Raw genomic sequence first — 16,821 nt, 5'->3', positions numbered from 1 at the left:
ATTTTAAAAATCTCAGCAGTGATATTTGGGGAACTTTTTTGTATCAGTACCCCAGACCATAACTTTGATTATTGCTTACTAGATAAATAATGTTTATGCTATTCCATAACCTAGGCTTCTTTTTACCACCATCAACATTGAGCATTGACAAATCATGGTGTAGAGGTATCTGCTGACAAGTTTGGGTGAATTTGGCCTTCTCAACGTGGCTGATGCTGTGCTCCAGCTTAGGGGGACCTAAGATCTGTTTAAGATTTAGGTACAATTAACAGCCAGACTTGGCAAGGGCCCCTCTTTTCTAAGCTAAAACTGGACTCTCCTTGCTCTTTGGTCACCCTAATGGATTACTTTGTCCTGTAGCCAGTTCTTCATGCTTCTTGGTACCTCATGCCACTGCTATTGGAGGGCTGCTTCTCTTTTCCATGTCACAGAACAAACACTAGTTTTACATATCCTTTCTTGCACTTTAAAGTGAGATTAGTTTAACTCCAATTTGGTTGGAAACTTCCTAAAGGGAGAAAATTAAGGCTATTGATTGATATTAACAAATGGAGGTTAAGATTTTGTTTGTTTTTTGTGGTCCTGGGGATTGAACCCAGGGCCTTGCACATGCCAGGCAAGTACTCTACCATTGAACTATACTTGCTGCCTTGGGAGTTCATGTAAAATTAGGTCAGTTATTTCAGTTATTTCAATTTTTTTTGTTTGTTCAGGTCAGAGCTTAAAATTTTTTTGGAGAAGAGATGGAAAAATTCAAAATAACAAAAACATTTTTCACCAAAATGAGCTTCATATCTTCTTGCAACACATATCTTAGAAACCGTGTCTTTATTTATTTTTAATTTTTTTTTTTTAGGTGTAGATGGACACAACACAATGCCTTTATTTTTATGTGATGCTGAGGATCAGACCGGGTCCCGCCCACGCTAGGCGAGCGCTCTACCGCTGAGCCACAATCCCAACTGATTTTTGTTTACATAAGGAACTGACCCTCTCATAGAGAAGTACTAAAGTCCAAAATTGTCAGAACAACTAATTTATTTATCTTCTATTATGATCTTTTATTTACACGATAAAAATTCTTAGTACTTTCTCAAAAAAAAAAAAAGGTACATACCTGGAGTCTACTGTTTTATGATTCTATAGAAACCCCTTACACTAATTCATTATGTTCATAACCTTTTTGTTACAGCCCTGTGGTTTCAGATGTGAAACTTATAGCACTGGGCCCAGCACAAACTCAGGTCCCTGAACAAAGACAGTTTGTTACCTGTATATTGTGTCAAGAAGAACAAGAAGTTAAAGTGGAAAGTAGGGCAATGGTCTTAGCAGCATTCGTTCAAAGATCAACTGTATTGTCAAAAAACAGAAGAAAATTTATTCAGGATCCAGGTAAGTCATAGCCAAGTCCTTATCCTCTTAATAATGACTACCAATTAATGTGGTTGTTAGTATTTAGAGATTTTATTGATCTAACATTAACTCTAGAGGTATGGTGCTATCTTTAGCAGGTGAGTTGTCAGGAATTAACTTAGATAGATGTGGAACCACTCTACCAGTTAAATATAGAGCCAGAAGCCACAACTGATAAATACGAGAAATTCAAATAAAAGCTTTTCTTGTGATGTGATAGTAACATACTGTGGTATTTAATCGTCTTTCCTGTCATTCAGCAAACTTGTAAAGTCCATACTTTGTTGATACATTGAAATAATAGTAATTACTTTGTCTCATAGATAGAGCCAGAGTGGATTATTGAGAATAGTGCTGTGAGTTACCTATGAGAGTAGCAAGCCTAGAGCCAGATTTGGACTTAGAATAGTGATAACTACCACAGATAGGTTCCCCAGAAAGGAGCATTTTGAAATAGAGACTACTGTGCAGGACTTTTATTAGGGAGAGCCTTGAGATCAACATCTTTAGAAAGAAAAGAAGCAGATTTGAGCAAAGTGAGACATTGAGCTATAATGTAGTCCCCAAAGGGCCTCAGCCAGCCTAATGGGAGCTCTGGAGCCTGATAACCTATCAGAATTACCCTGAATTGGGGTGAGAAAACTGTATCTTTTACCCTAAATCTGATAAATGACTGGTTGCAAATCACCATGAAAAGAGGCCCAGCCAGTTTTCTCTCAAAGATGGATAATAAATATTCTTCCAAAACTTGAGGGAGTATCATTCATTCCCACAGGGAGATCTGAAAGCACACCTTTATGTTTGTCATCTTTAGCTTGTTTACTACGTGTATATTCCTACCTGTGATAACCAATCAACTTTGAGAGTAAGAAACTGTCTTAGGAATTTCCAAAGCATTTCTTTATTTTATTTTTTTTATTATATTAGTATGAAGACCATTTTATTTATTTTTTTTTATTGGTTGTTCAAAACATTACAAAGCTCTTGACATATCATATTTCAAACATTAGTTTCAAGTGAGTTATGAACTCCCATTTTTACCCCAAATACAGGTTGCAGAATCACATCGGTTACACATACACATTTTTACATAATACCATACTAGTAACTGTTGTATTCTGCTATCTTTCCTATCCTCTACTATCCCCCCTCCCCCCCATCTTCTCTTTCTATCTAATCTACTGTAATTCGTTTCTCTCCTTGTTTTTTTTTTCCAATTCCCCTCACAACCTCTTATATGTAGTTTTTTATAACAATGAGTGTCTCTTTCCATTTCCCTCCCACCTGGTGTCTCTGTTTAATGTTAATATTTTCTTCCTGCTCTTCCTCCCTGCTCTATTCTTAGTTGCTCTCATTATACCAAAGAAGACATTTGGTATTTGTTTTTTAGGGATTGGCTAGCTTCACTAAGCATAATCTGTTCTAGTGCCATCCATTTCCCTGCGAATTCCATGATTTTGTCATTTTTTAGTGCTGCATAATACTCCATGGTGTATAAATGCCACATTTTTTTAATCCATTCATCCATTGAAGGGCATCTGGGTTGGTTCCACAGTCTAGCTATTGTGAATTGTGCTGCTGTGAACATCCATGTGGCAGTATCCCTGTAGTACGCTCTTTTAAGGACTTCAGGGAATAGTCCGAGAAGGGCAATAGCTGGGTCAAATGGTGGTTCCATTCCCAGCTTTCCCAGGAATCTCCATACTGCTTTCCAAATTGGCTGCACCAGTTTGCAGTCCCACCAGCAATGTACAAGAGTACCCTTTTCCCCACATCCTCTCCAGCACTTGTTGTTGTTTGACTTCATAATGGCTGCCAATCTTACTGGAGTGAGATGGTATCTTAGGATGGTTTTGATTTGCATTTCTCTGACTGCCAAAGCATTTTTTTAACCAGGAATTTCCAAATTAGGAATTTCCAAAACACTTTCACAGTAAAGAAGGTTCAAGAGCTCACATTGAAGAATAGAAGGTTAAAGGGCCCACTGGTAGGGTTGCAATCTCTCTACAAGCAAAATCTTCATAATGTGACTTTTGAAGCATCCCAGTTATTAAAAAAAAAAAAAAAAAAGTTTCATCTTTAAAAAATGGTTCTTTGAACTGTGTTCTTTATAAATTTATTCTGAGTCAAAGATAGAGTTCCTAATTTTGTTTAACATATTGCAAAAGAAAAGACTGGCTATAAGTGGATTTTCCAAATATTTTCACAGTTTATATCATAAAAGATTTTCTTTTATGCTTTTATATTTTCATTGTCCTGATATATAAAGCATAGTGAAACTCTAGTAATTCTTTCTAGAGTATTATGGAATTTTAGGGTTATATTAATATATATAGAAAACTCAAAAAACTCAAGAAGATATTTATCTTGTCTTCTCCTTTTGAATATAAAAATTAATACCCAGAACAAAAAATTCTGAATTAATTTTCCTTCTCATCTGATGTAGTATAAGCTTAGATAATTCTTTTATTAGTTTGGCTCTAGTACAGTGACTGTGATTATTATATGCATGAGTATCTTTATAGGCAGAGTCTTCTAGGGAGCACCCTTTATTGTCAGAACATCTTTTTTATTAGAGTTCATTGTGACACACAGTCCCATGAAGACTAAAATTTTTACCTTGAGCTCAGGGCATGACGACATGATGAAGGGAATTAGAATCTCTGAATGCCCAAAGATTGAACATGTAGTCTTGGGAATTGGTTTCAGGAACCCCAATGGACACCAAAATTTTCACGCACTCAGGTCCCTTATACAAACAAAATGGCATAGTATTTGCATGTAACCAGTGTATATCCTTCTGTATACTTTAAATCGTCTCTAGATTACTTAGTTACCTTATACAAATGTTAATGCTGTGTTAATAGTTGTTACACTGTAAGTTTAGGGAATAATGATAAGGAATAGTCTGTTTATCAACACAGGTACAATTTTATTTCCCCTAATATTTTTGTTCTCCCTTTGATTGAATCTATGGATGTGGAACTCAAGAATGTGGAGGACTAACTACTTAAATACAGAGTTCCAATTTCAGTTTGCAGATGGGAATGTTTAATTATTTTTCTCAAAGTGATGAAAATTAGATAGTTCAGCTTCCCAAATAATCCAGGGTCTTGAATAAATTATTGCTACCCTAAGAAAAATTATTGATAGCCTAAATGAAAGGAAAAAATTAGCATTTCATTTCAAGTTTATAAGTCCTTATCAAGGATTTCACAAAAAGTTGTACATTTATTATAGGAAGTTGTACATTTATTATAGGAAAACTAAATGTTTGGATTTTGTTGTTGTTTTGTTTTTGTTTGTTTTATAATGCAGAAAAATATGATCCATTATTCATGCACCCTGATCTGTCTTGCGGAACACACACGGGTAGCTGTGGGCACATTATGCATGCCCATTGTTGGCAAAGGTAATTTATATTCTTAATACTAGCTTATTTGAAGGTGCAAAATTGAATTTTTAAATAAAGGAAATTCCACTGTAGATGAAAATGAAAAAGAACTAAAGGTGTTGAAAGAAAAACTCCGTATTGTTGCCTAATAATGAAAGTGATTTGTTTTGTCATAGGTATAAAGGAGTTATTAGAAATTTCAAAGTATGTCAAATATATTTTTTGGTGTAGTTTTATATCTGTCTCTTTGTTATCCCTCCAAAGAAGGGCGTAGATCTGTGTTAGGTAATAAACTAGAGGGGGAAGAAAAGGCTTTTTACAGTGGGATACGCTCTAGAAAAATAATTTTGTCTTTCCTCAGATCCAAGGTGAATAGCTCTTGATTCTAATGATGTTAGTCCTTACTTTGTTACTCCCCAAGGTCTGTAAGGACTCCTATGTTAGGATGAGATAACACTAAATTTGTTCTACCTTTATAATTTCTATGCTTCTGAAAATCAACAAGTCAGTATTATTATCCTAGCACTGTGCTTACTGAGTTATCATGAACTGCCCCAAACAAGTCAGCCCTGTGGAAGTGACCAGACAGCCATTGTATCAGAAGTTTCTGTTGTTGCTTCTAAAGTGCTTGTTTGCAAATCATTTTTTTTCTTCCTGTTTTAAAACTGTTAATCCATTTTGATTGTTAAAACAACTTAAAAATTATAGTACCATTGTTAAAATAATTCAGTTTATTTTTTAAGGATTTGAAGAAACAAATCCTTAAAATGTTGATGCATATGACTTTTTTTGAAATAAATTACCATTATTTTTGATGCCTCCTGTTCTCTAATTGTGAAGGTATTTTGATTCCGTTCAAGCTAAAGAGCAGCGAAGGCAACAGAGGTTACGCTTACATACAAGTTATGATGTAGAAAATGGAGAATTCCTTTGCCCGCTTTGTGAATGCTTGAGTAATACTGTTATTCCTCTGTTGCTCCCTCCAAGAAATATTTTTAACAGGTAAGTTTTGGCTCATGATGCCTTAGAATAAAACAATAGTTTGTTTTGAAGATAATGAAATAATAATAAGAAACTCTCCATAGGTAATTGCATAATGTTTTCCAGGTACTTTCCTGGGAAATAAAATAACTTCATCTAGTTATTACTTTTAACAACCTGTGGGTTATGATTTTGGTTTTCAGGGAGGAACAGGCCAAAATTCAGGTTTCTTATTCACCCATAAATACTATAGAAGATATAAAATCTCTGTGTATTCATGAAAAATAAGTCTTTTTTATTTTTATTTTTTGTAGTTGTAGATAGACAGAATGCCTTTACTTTATTTTTTACATGGTGCTAAGGATTGAATCCAGTGCTTCACACATGCTAAGCAAAGTGCCCATAAGACTTTTTTTTTTTTAATCTAGGCACTCTACTTTAAATATCTCCCTCACGTGTTATAAAAAATGCTCAGTAAAACTGGTAACATGAAAATCTGTTGATGTGTATGTCAGCTTTTCTCACTGTGTCCAAAATACCTAACAAGACAACTTAGAGGAGGAAACATTTATTTGGGCTCATGACTTCAGAGATTCAGTCCATGGTCTGCAGGTTCTGTCTCTCTGGGCCCAAGGTGAGGTAGGGCATCATGGATTATGGATGAATTAGAGGAAAGATTTCTGTTCCTAGTGGTCAGGAAGCTGAAAGAGGAAGGGGCGCCTCAGGGAAGGTGAACTTTTCATGGGCATGGCCCCAGTAACCCACCTCCTCCAGCCATGGCTCACCTGCCTATCGTTACCACCCAGTTTGTCTGTTCAAACTGGGAAGGACTGAATAGGTTACAGCTCTCATAATCTAGTCATTTCACCTCTCAACATTGGTACATTAACCCAGGAGATTTGGGAGGACACTGCATATTCAAACTGTAACAATGTGTTTTGTTTTTATTTGTTTTTGTTGTTTTGAGGGGTACTGGGGATTAAACCCAGGGTCACTTAACCACTGAACTACATCCCCAGCCCTTTTTATTTTTTATTTTGAGACAGGATAACACTAAGTTTCCGAGGCTGACCTTGAACTTGCAATCCTTCTTTCTCAGCCTCGTGAACTGCTGGAATTACAGGTGTGCACCACCACACCCAGCCTTAACAAGGTGTTTAAAATGGAAAGTTCCTGAGCCACCCAAGGGTGCTTCCTTGCAGGAAGATCACAAGTTCAAAACCAGTCTAGGCAACTTAACTAGACACTTTTAGGGTACTTCAATAGCAGTACTGGACATACTCATTTCACGTTAATTTGATACTGTGTACTTTTGAAATCTGAACTTCATTTCTCAATTTAGAATTCTCCTATCTGCTTTATATGCACAAATACAGGTTGTAAATATCTAATCTGAAATGGACCTACATGACACTTCAGAAATTTCAGGTTTTGGAGGATTTAGATTTTGAATTTTCAGATTAGGGGTGCTACACATAAATATTCCAAAATCAGAAAATATCTAAAATCTGAAATACTTCTTTCTGGTCACAGCATTTTGGATAAGTGATATTCAACCTGTACTAATTTAAGTTTTATGAATATAAATCATTTATTTCTGTGTAATTATTTTCATTCAATTCAAAGCAGAGTCATGTTTTTCTTTGAATTTTATGAGTTCACACTTTGACGTTTTAATCTATGCTACCACAGTAGGTTTCAGTGTAAGCTGATATGTTTTAATCTAAAGGAATGTAGTGGTGCATATTGACACCTTCATTTGAACTGATAAAAAATTAATCATTAAAAATGCTGGGGAGGGCTGGGGATGTGGCTCAAGCGGTAGCGCGCTCGCCTGGCATGTGTGCGGCCTGGGTTTGATCCTCAGCACCACATACAAACAAAGATGTTGTGTCCGCCAATAACTAAAACAATAAATATTTAAAATTCTCTCTCTCTCTCTCTCTCTCTCTCTCTCTCTCTCTCTCTCTCTCTCTTAAAAAAAAATTATTTTAAAAAAATGCTGGGGAGTGATATTGGCCAAATTATATTGTTATATTGTATGCATATACAAATATATAAAACAAAACCCATCGGTAGTACAATTGTAGTGCACCAATAAAAGAATGAGGAAATAAAGAAATTAATCACTGAGCTAGGAACATAGCTCTAGTGGTAGAGCACTTATATAGCATGTGCAAAGCCCTGGATTTATTGCATATAGGGAGAAATCACACTTGTTGACTTTCACCTGTAGCTTTGGTGGTTCCGTTTTTGATTTTCTTATCCCATGAGAGTCAAGTATGTTTTAGTTATAATTGAAGACAGTAATAATACAAAAAGAATACAGTCTTTGGAGTCTAACAGAACTGAATTTGAATGCCACCTTGTGTCTTGTGGCCTTATTCAAGTTACATAGCTCTAAACCTCAGTTTCCTCATCAGTAAAATAGAGACAGTAATATATAAATGTGAATATTTGAGGATTAAATCTAATACTGTGAGATGCTTACAGTAAAGTGCTTTTGCTAATAGCTTGTCACATAGTGAGCACTTAATAAATATTAGTGGTATTGATTTTGATATTTAAGAAATTCCAGCAAATTGCAGCACTGAAAAAAATAAAGTTTTGTTTTGTTGGTACCAGGGATTGAACTCAGGGGCATTTAGCCACATTCCTAAGCCCTTATTATATTTTATTTTGAGACAAGGTCTTGATAAGTTGCTGAGGCTGCCTTTGAACTCATGATCCTCTTATCTCAACCTCTCAAATTGCTGGGATTACAGGCATGCACCGCTGCATCTGGCTTTAAAGTAAAGTTTTAAACAATGTTATTACCACCTAATGACCTTAATGTTTTTATTTCCATTGACCAGTCAGGGATTTTTTTTTTTTTTTTTTTAGTTGTATATGGACACAATATCTTTATTTATTTATTTCTATGTGGTGCTGAGGATCAAACCCAGGCCTCACATGTGCGAGACAGGCGCTGTACCACTGAGCTATAGCCCCAGCCCTATTCAGGTTTTTTTAAGGTAGCAAATTTCCTCTTGCCTTTAAAAAGAAAAAAATTGAAATGTGTCAAAAGTACTTACCTGTGATGATTTAAGAAGTCTTTTGTATATTTAGTAACTACAAATAAAGTACTAAATGTTCTCTATAATCTTTTCTAGCAGGTCAAATTTTTCAGACCAACCAAATCTGAGTCAATGGATTAGAACAATATCTCAGCAAATAAAAGCATTACAGATTCTTAGGAAAGAAGAAAGCATTCACAGTAAGTTCTGGTAACCCGTTTTCTTTATTTTTTTCCTATGAAGTCTGAAATGATTGGAAAATATATTTTCAGAAGAAATCATTTAAAAGAGAAAGATTCCATTTAAAAATTTGATTCATTTTAATTTTCTTTGTCTTAATAAACTGAATTTTATCTTACTGCATTATTTTTCATACCTTAAAAATATACAAGCTTGGGCTGGGGATGTGGCTCAAGAGGTAGCGCACTCGCCTGGCATGCATGCGGCCCAGGTTCGATCCTCAGCACCACATACAAACAAAGATGTTGTGTCTGCCGAGAACTAAGAAAAAATAAATAAATATTAAAATTCTCTCTCTCTCTGTCCCCCTCTCTCTCTTTAAAAAAAAATATATATATATATATATATATATATATATATATATATATATACAAGCTCATGGGAATTTATGGAAAATACTTCCCACTTAATCCATTTTGTCAATAATCTTCTGGGATGAAGGAGATTATTAAAAAGTTAACTGTAGTTCATTGGTGGGCTTTATTAGCTGCATCAAAGACTCCCCAAGTTTCATAGAAGGTGCACTGCACTTTTGACTTTGGAGAAACAATATGAGCAGAATTTATATCATTGGTTTTCACAAAAACAAAATAGCATATTCTTTTGACTCTATCACGAGGAAAAGCCTAAGTAATTGAAGAAAGTACCTCATTCAACCAAAGCAATGGTATTTTCCATGCTTTATATGGATATTATGCCAGTGTTTATTAATGGAACATTTTTTTCCTGGTTTTTGTTTTTGTTTTTTGCCTACATGACTGAAACATAGAAAAGTGTTGCGATCTATTAAATAATGGTATAAAATGCCTGTTTCTATAGATACTGCCTCTTCAAAGAATTCAGAGAATATGGGTGAATTACAGCTCCCTGAAGGGTTCAGGCCTAATTTTCATCCTAAGTGAGTATATTATTTTATTTCTTTTATATTTAGTCCATTTGAAATTAAGTCAGCAGGTAGAAGGAATATGATTTGGCAAGCTAGAAAGCAAATGTCACAGAATACGGATCTTGAATACTGATCTTGAATTCCAGGATGATATTTGTTTCAGTATATTGGAAAAAAAAATCTAAACCATGTGGCATGTTTGACTCTTATCAACCTCTTCTATTTTGCATTGCCAACTTCCTGCAGTTTCCATCTAAGGATCCTTGATATCTCATCAGGACATATAACTCCACAAACTACTCAGTTTCCCCACTAAACTCTGACTTCCATGTTTCTACTATGGACCCACAAACTCTTAGTAACCCAGGATCAAAATCAGTATTTTCAATCCTGTTTTTACCCCATAGCCAATTAATTACAAAATGTATAGATTTTTAACTAGACTACTTGGTTCAGTTCCCAGCACCAATGCTTGTTAACTGCAACTTTAAGCAAATTGCTTAACCTCTTTAAACCCCAATTCCCTCATCTGTAAAGTAAGGATGACTCATAGTTATTATGAGGGTAAGGTGACATGCATGTATAACCACCTGGAATCTGTCCCTGGTGTTTACTAAGTAATTCAATGAGTAGAGAATTGGATGGCTTTAATAGGAAACAAACATCAGTCCTCTATCTCCCATGCTCCTCTCTCCACCCCCAATTCTGTCATTTTACTTGTCTTTTCTAGTATTTACCTCCATATTTCTAATTCAACATTATCTTTCTGTTGACTGGTAAATTATATCATATTTTGGTTAAATCAATTGTCAGTATTTAGAACTGTCTCTTCTGATATAAGTTGCATATTGTATTTCCTTTTGTCTTTCCTATAGTTAATAATTACCTTTTCTTATACTTGATTTTATATATATATATATATATATGTATATGTATATATTTCTAGCTGTTTTTGTTTTGTTTTGTTTTGTTTCTGAATGGTGTAATTGGTCTGTCAGAAGCCTGGCAATTGAGTTTATAACTGCTCAGACCTATCATAAACTCTGTCCTGGAGCCCTCCCCCACACAGCTTCACAGCTCTATCCTCCTGTACCATTCTCCTTGGAGCTTTTCCCTGCTCCTGCTCCTCTTGTTTTCTAGATCATATATCTTCATCTTTCCTTACTCTCTCTGAACTGATAGATTCTTCAGAGTCCCAAGAAAGGATACCTAGATGTTAAATTTTCATGTCTGAAGTAATGTTTATGTTTATTATTATTATTATTATTATATTTATTTTTTTATGTGTAGATGGACACAACACAATGCCTTTATTTTTATGTGGTGCTGAGGATTGAACCCGGGTCCCACCCGTGCTAGGCAAGCAGTCTACCACTCAGCCACAATCCCAGCCCCAGTAATGTTTATTATATCCATAAGCTTGATTGATAATTTGTGTGTGGAAATCTAGGTTAGAAGTAATATTTCATTTAGATTTTGAAGGCATTGTTTTTCTAACTTCTAGGATCCATTGAGAAGGTAATGCCATTATGACTTCTGTTGCACAACTTTATTACTTCTAGAAACAGTTGGGACCTTCTATCCCCAGTGTTCTGAAATTTCTCTGACATTTCTTGTTATGTGAATCTTTTTTCATTTATTTAGCTGTTTTCAGAATCCAAAGATAGGTGTCTTTCTTTCTGAGAGGTTTTTTTAATTATTGTTTGTACTTTCTTAGATAATTTTCTCCTTTCATTTTCTGTTCTTTGAGTAGTATTACTAACAGATCACCATTATCCTTCTTACATTGATCCTCTAAATTCTTTTCGTATTAATTAATTAATTAATTACCAGGAATTGAACCTAGGGGCACTTCAACACTAAGCTACATCCCCAGCTCTTTCTTATATTTTATTTAGAGACAGGAAGTTGCAGAGTTGCTTAAGGACTAAGTTGCTAAGGCTGGCTTTGAACTTGAAGTCTTGCCTCAGCTTTCAGGCTGCTGGGATTACAGCTGCCTGGCTGATTTTCTTTTAACTTATCTCTGTTTTCCCTGATATCTTCTTCTTCTTCTTTTTTTCCCCCCTGCTTGTTTTGATTTATCTCTTTGATGTTTTTAAATGTTAGTTAATCTTTGGCAGTAAGGAGGTCATTGGATACTTGATGGATAAGTTAGAGCTTGTTGACTTGTGAGCCTCACAGCCAGGTGATCAAGCCATCGCTAGTCTCACTTGTGTAGAACAATTTGCTCCTTAGAATTCTTCACTGGAAAAAGCAGTGGCAGTGGGTATGCATCACTGAAAGAGGGCTAAGGGCCCCATAGTTCATTCCGTAGACTTTTGTCTGTTGCCTTGTTTGCAACTTTATTCCTCCCAGCTGCTGACCCAAAGAGCAAAACTCCTCTCAGGCAGGGACAGTGGGACAGTTTGCTGTCCCTGATTATTCTTTTACATATAATTATCTCTAAATACATGTTAAATGGTTCATTTCCTATATGGGAAAGAGCATTTAAGAAACTGAACTGTTGGGGATGGGAATGGGAAAGATAGTGGAATGAATCAGACAAAACTTTCCTATTTTTTTTTTAATATATTTGTTTTTTAGTTGTAGTTGTACACAATATCTTTATTTTATTTATTTATTTTTATGTGATGCTGAGGATCAAACTCAGGGCCTCTCATGTGCTAGGCGAGTGCTCTACCACTGAGCCCCAGCCCCAGCCCAACTTTCCTATGTTCATATATGAATACATGACTAGTGTAACTCCACATCATGTACAACCACAAGAATGGGAAGTTTTATTCCATGTATGTGTAATATGTTAAAGTACATTCTACTTTCATGTATAACTAAAAAGAACAAACTTTTAAAAAATAAAGAAACTGAACTCTTTCACTGGGCACAGTGGCACACATCTGCCATCTCAGCAGTTTGGGAGATTGAGGCAGGAGGATTATAAGTTGAAGGTCAGCCTGGGCAATTCACAAAACCCTGTCTGAAAACAAAAAAATTTTTTAAAAAGAGATGGGACAGGGGCTGGGGATGTGGCTCAAGTGGTAATGCGCTCACCTGGCATGTGCGGGGCGCTGGATTCGATCCTCAGCACCACATAAAAAAAATAAAATAAAGATGTTGTGTCCACCGAAAACTAAAAAAAAAAATAAATATTAAAAAATTTTCTCTCTCTCTCTCTCTCTCTCTCTCTTAAAAAAAAAAAGAGATGGGACGTAGCTCAATGGTAAAGCACCTCTAAGTTCAATCCTTGGCACAAAAAAAGAGAGAGAAAACACTGAATCATTTTTATTGATGTGTACAACTTATTTTGAACTACTACTGTATATATCCATTTCAGGAATCCTTATTCTGAGAGCATAAAGGAAATGCTAACAACATTTGGAACTGCTACTTATAAGGTGGGACTAAAGGTTCATCCCAATGAAGAAGATCCCCGGGTGCCCATAATGTGTTGGGGTAGTTGTGCATACACCATTCAGAGCATAGGTAAGATACTGATGGTCATTTCTCTTTTAAGTCACAAGCATACATTGATAGGAATTCTGTGTAGAGTCCTGGTTTTCAATGAGGTGTTAAGAGTAGACAAAAATATGGAGAAATAATAAGTATAGTATACTGACACAATGCTGATTTGACACTTTAAAAATTAACCACAGCAACAGAATTGGTTTTGGTGGCAGTTATATTACAGTGTCTTATAAACTAAGGGAATATGGCTTTATTTTTACTTTTCATATGAAATTCTTATGAAAGTCTTAAAGATTTCAAAACCTGACAATATTATGCTTTCTAAAGAAAGGGTTGGTTTTGCACTTTTTCAATGATCATAACAAAACGTATGCATAGCAAAATTATCATCTTAATCATTTTTAATCTGCAGAAAGAATTCTGAGTGATGAAGATAAACCATTGTTTGGTCCTTTGCCATGCAGACTGGTAAGTTCTGAGTTTATTCAATTCAAAGGATGAAATGGAAAGTAGGTGGTTCTACTTCTTTTAAAGTTACAAACCTGAAAGTTTTTAACCGTGCCTTGACACCTTTCAGAGTAAAATCCTTTTTTTTTTTTTTTTGGGTAAAGCTATCAAAGAAGTAATGTTTGTGACTAACTTGTGTGTATGTGTGTTGCTGGGGATCAAATTTTTAAAAATATAGAAAGCTAGCCCTCTTCAGACTTATTAATTAGAATATTTAGGAATTTTTGTTTTTGTGGTGTTGGGGATTGAACTCAGGCCTTCTGCGTGCTGGGCAAGTGAACTACCAACTGAGCTATGTCCCCAACCCTTTTAGAGTAGAGTCTGAGTTGTATCTTTATGTAAATCAGCAGAATGGGGAGTTCATATCAGTTTTTTTTTTAATAGGTATAGATGTATGCAGTACCTTTATTTGATTTACTTATTTTTATGCAGTGCTGAGGATCGAACCCAATGCCTCACACATGCTAGACAAGTGCTCTACCACTGAGCTACACCCCCAGCCCCACATAAGTCTTTATTAATGTGATATGATTGATATGACTATCAGATCATTGTTGACTATAAGGTATTTTTTACTGTAGTATAAGAATTGATAGAGCTGGGGTTGTGGCTCAGCGATAGAGCGCTCACTTAGCATGGGTGAGGCCCTGGGTTCAATCCTCAGCACCGCTAAAAATAAATAAATTAATTAAAGCTATTGTATCTAACTATGACTAAAAAATAAATATTTAAAAAATTAAAGAAGAATTGATAAATATGTTGACTATTAAAAAGGCAATCATAAATGTATAGAACAGAGTTTGTCCAGTTTTATTCTGTTCATATTGTTTTATTATAATATGTAGAGTGTCTTAAGCAGACTTCTGAGAACTCTTTTTTTTAATATTTATTTTTTAGTTGAAGTTGAACACGATACCTTTATTTTATTAATTTTTATGTCGTGCCGATGATTAAATCCAGGGCCTTGCACATGCTAGGCGAATGCTCTACCGCTGAGCCACAACCCCAGCCCCTTCTGAGAACTCTTTAAGATACTCTTCAAGCTTTATCTTCCCTGGCATACCTCTCAGAGCCATATGCTATAAATTAAGTATCTCTTTTCAGTGACAACTACCACCTTCAGTTGTCTCCTTCCTCCTCTTCTTCCTTTTCCCACCTGCAAAGCTTTAAGCTTCTTGTGAGCAGAAAGAGAGTGAGTTTTCTTTTCAGTGTTTATTGAGCCAAACAATACAGAAAATTTGAAAAATAGAGAGTAAGCAGGAAGAAAAAGAGCATCAACTTCACCCCTGTCCACATTTTTTTTTTAAAGAGAAAGTGACAGTGAGAGAGAGAGAGAGAATTTTTAATATTTATTTATTTATTTTGGTTTTCGGCGGACACAACATCTTTGTATGTATGTGGTGCTGAGTATCAACCTGGGCCACATGCATGCCAGGCGAGCGCACTAACGCTTGAGCCACATCCCCAGCCCAATGTCCACATTTTTTTATGAACATATTTATACTTGATTATTATTTTCCTGTAGTTTTGTACCGGTTGTATTTTTCACTTTCAATTAAGAGTTTTCTCATTCTTGCTACTTAGTCTTTTTTTTTTTAGTTGAACATGGACATAATACCTTCATTTTATTTATTTTTATGTTGTGCTGAGGATTGAACTTAGTGCCTCGCACATGCAAGGCAAGTGCTCTACCACTGAACAACAACTCCAGGCCTACTACAGTGGGGAGGCAGGAGAAACTGAGCAGCTCGCCCAGGCCGGGGGACCCAGGGTCCAGAGCCAGGTGTTCCCAGGCTCCGGAGACTGTCCCTCTCCACACTACTTAGTCTTAAAAACAGTTTTTTTGTGTGTGAGTGTGTGTGTGTGTCGGCCTATACCTTGGTTTGTGTATACATCTTCTTGTACAGTTTCCCCAATATTTGAAGTATTTCCTATACTTTGGAGTATCTTTTTAGAATAAATATGAGGAAATACGGCATCAGCTTCTTGGGAGAGTTTGTTGCTGGCTAGCTGTTGATACATGTACTGGTATTCTTTTCCAGAGAGAACTGGCAACATGATGGCAAGGAAATGACTCTTTGGGGGTGGGGGGGGGTGGAGGAGGTGGTGGTGTTGGGGATTGAACCCAGGGCTTTGTGCATGCTAGGCAAGCACTCCACCAACTGAGCTATTTCCCCAATGAGGAGATGACTCTTTTTGATACCATGGATTAAAACCCTGGGTTGCTTAACCCCTGAGCAACATCTTCAGCCCTTTTTGTACATTTTATTTTGAGACAGGGTCTCGCCAAGTTTACTTAGGGCCTCAACTTCCCCAGCTGCTGGAATTACAGACGTGTACCACCACACCCAGCAAGGAGATGACATTTGTTCATTCAGGATATAATTAGATATTTTCCATACTGTTCATTCTGCTAAAGACATGTCATGAACTACTTGTGGTGATATATGCCTGTAATCCCACCTACTTAGAGACTGAGGCAAGAGGATCAAAAGTTTGAGGCCAGCCTTAACAACTTAGCCAGACCCTGTCTCAAAATGAAATAGAAAGGTCTGGGTGTCACTTTCCTATAATCCCAGCTTTACAGGAAGCTGAAGCAGGAGGATCATAAGTTGGAAGCCAGCTTGAGCAACTTAGAAAAACCTTGTCTCATATTTTTTTTAGAAAAGGGCTACAGATGTAACTTAGTGGTAGAGCAATTGCTTAGCATGGTGAGGCCCTGGGTTCGATCCCCAGTACTACAAAGAATAAAATAATAAATTAAGATGTCATAGATTCATTTTCCTACCATCTATAGTGCTGTCATTGTATATACAGGTGGGCTTTGAATTAGCATTTCTGAAAGAAGAAGGCTACATCTTTTGTTGACTTTTGATAATTGT

At 35.9% G+C, this 16,821-nt stretch overlaps 1 protein-coding gene across 4 annotated transcripts in view; it reads left to right on the top strand.

Moving 5' to 3' along the window:
- Nucleotides 1–16,821, top strand: part of Ubr2 (ubiquitin protein ligase E3 component n-recognin 2) — a 141,721-nt gene that overhangs the window by 107,054 nt on the left and 17,846 nt on the right. For 3 of the 4 annotated variants that reach the window (XM_005318681.5, XM_005318682.5, XM_013355760.4), the window contains 7 exons: nt 1,193–1,392; nt 4,732–4,825; nt 5,648–5,809; nt 8,941–9,044; nt 9,904–9,982; nt 13,302–13,450; nt 13,845–13,900. In XM_005318681.5, the coding sequence (XP_005318738.1) occupies nt 1,193–1,392; nt 4,732–4,825; nt 5,648–5,809; nt 8,941–9,044; nt 9,904–9,982; nt 13,302–13,450; nt 13,845–13,900 (844 nt within the window). The remainder of the gene's footprint in view (nt 1–1,192; nt 1,393–4,731; nt 4,826–5,647; nt 5,810–8,940; nt 9,045–9,903; nt 9,983–13,301; nt 13,451–13,844; nt 13,901–16,821) is intronic. The other variant, XM_040282678.2, reaches the window with a different exon arrangement.

This window comes from Ictidomys tridecemlineatus, chromosome 8 (genome assembly GCF_052094955.1).
Source record: "Ictidomys tridecemlineatus isolate mIctTri1 chromosome 8, mIctTri1.hap1, whole genome shotgun sequence".
In the NCBI taxonomy this organism is placed as follows: Eukaryota; Metazoa; Chordata; class Mammalia; order Rodentia; family Sciuridae; genus Ictidomys; species Ictidomys tridecemlineatus.
This window is presented reverse-complemented; position numbering and strand designations above follow the sequence as displayed.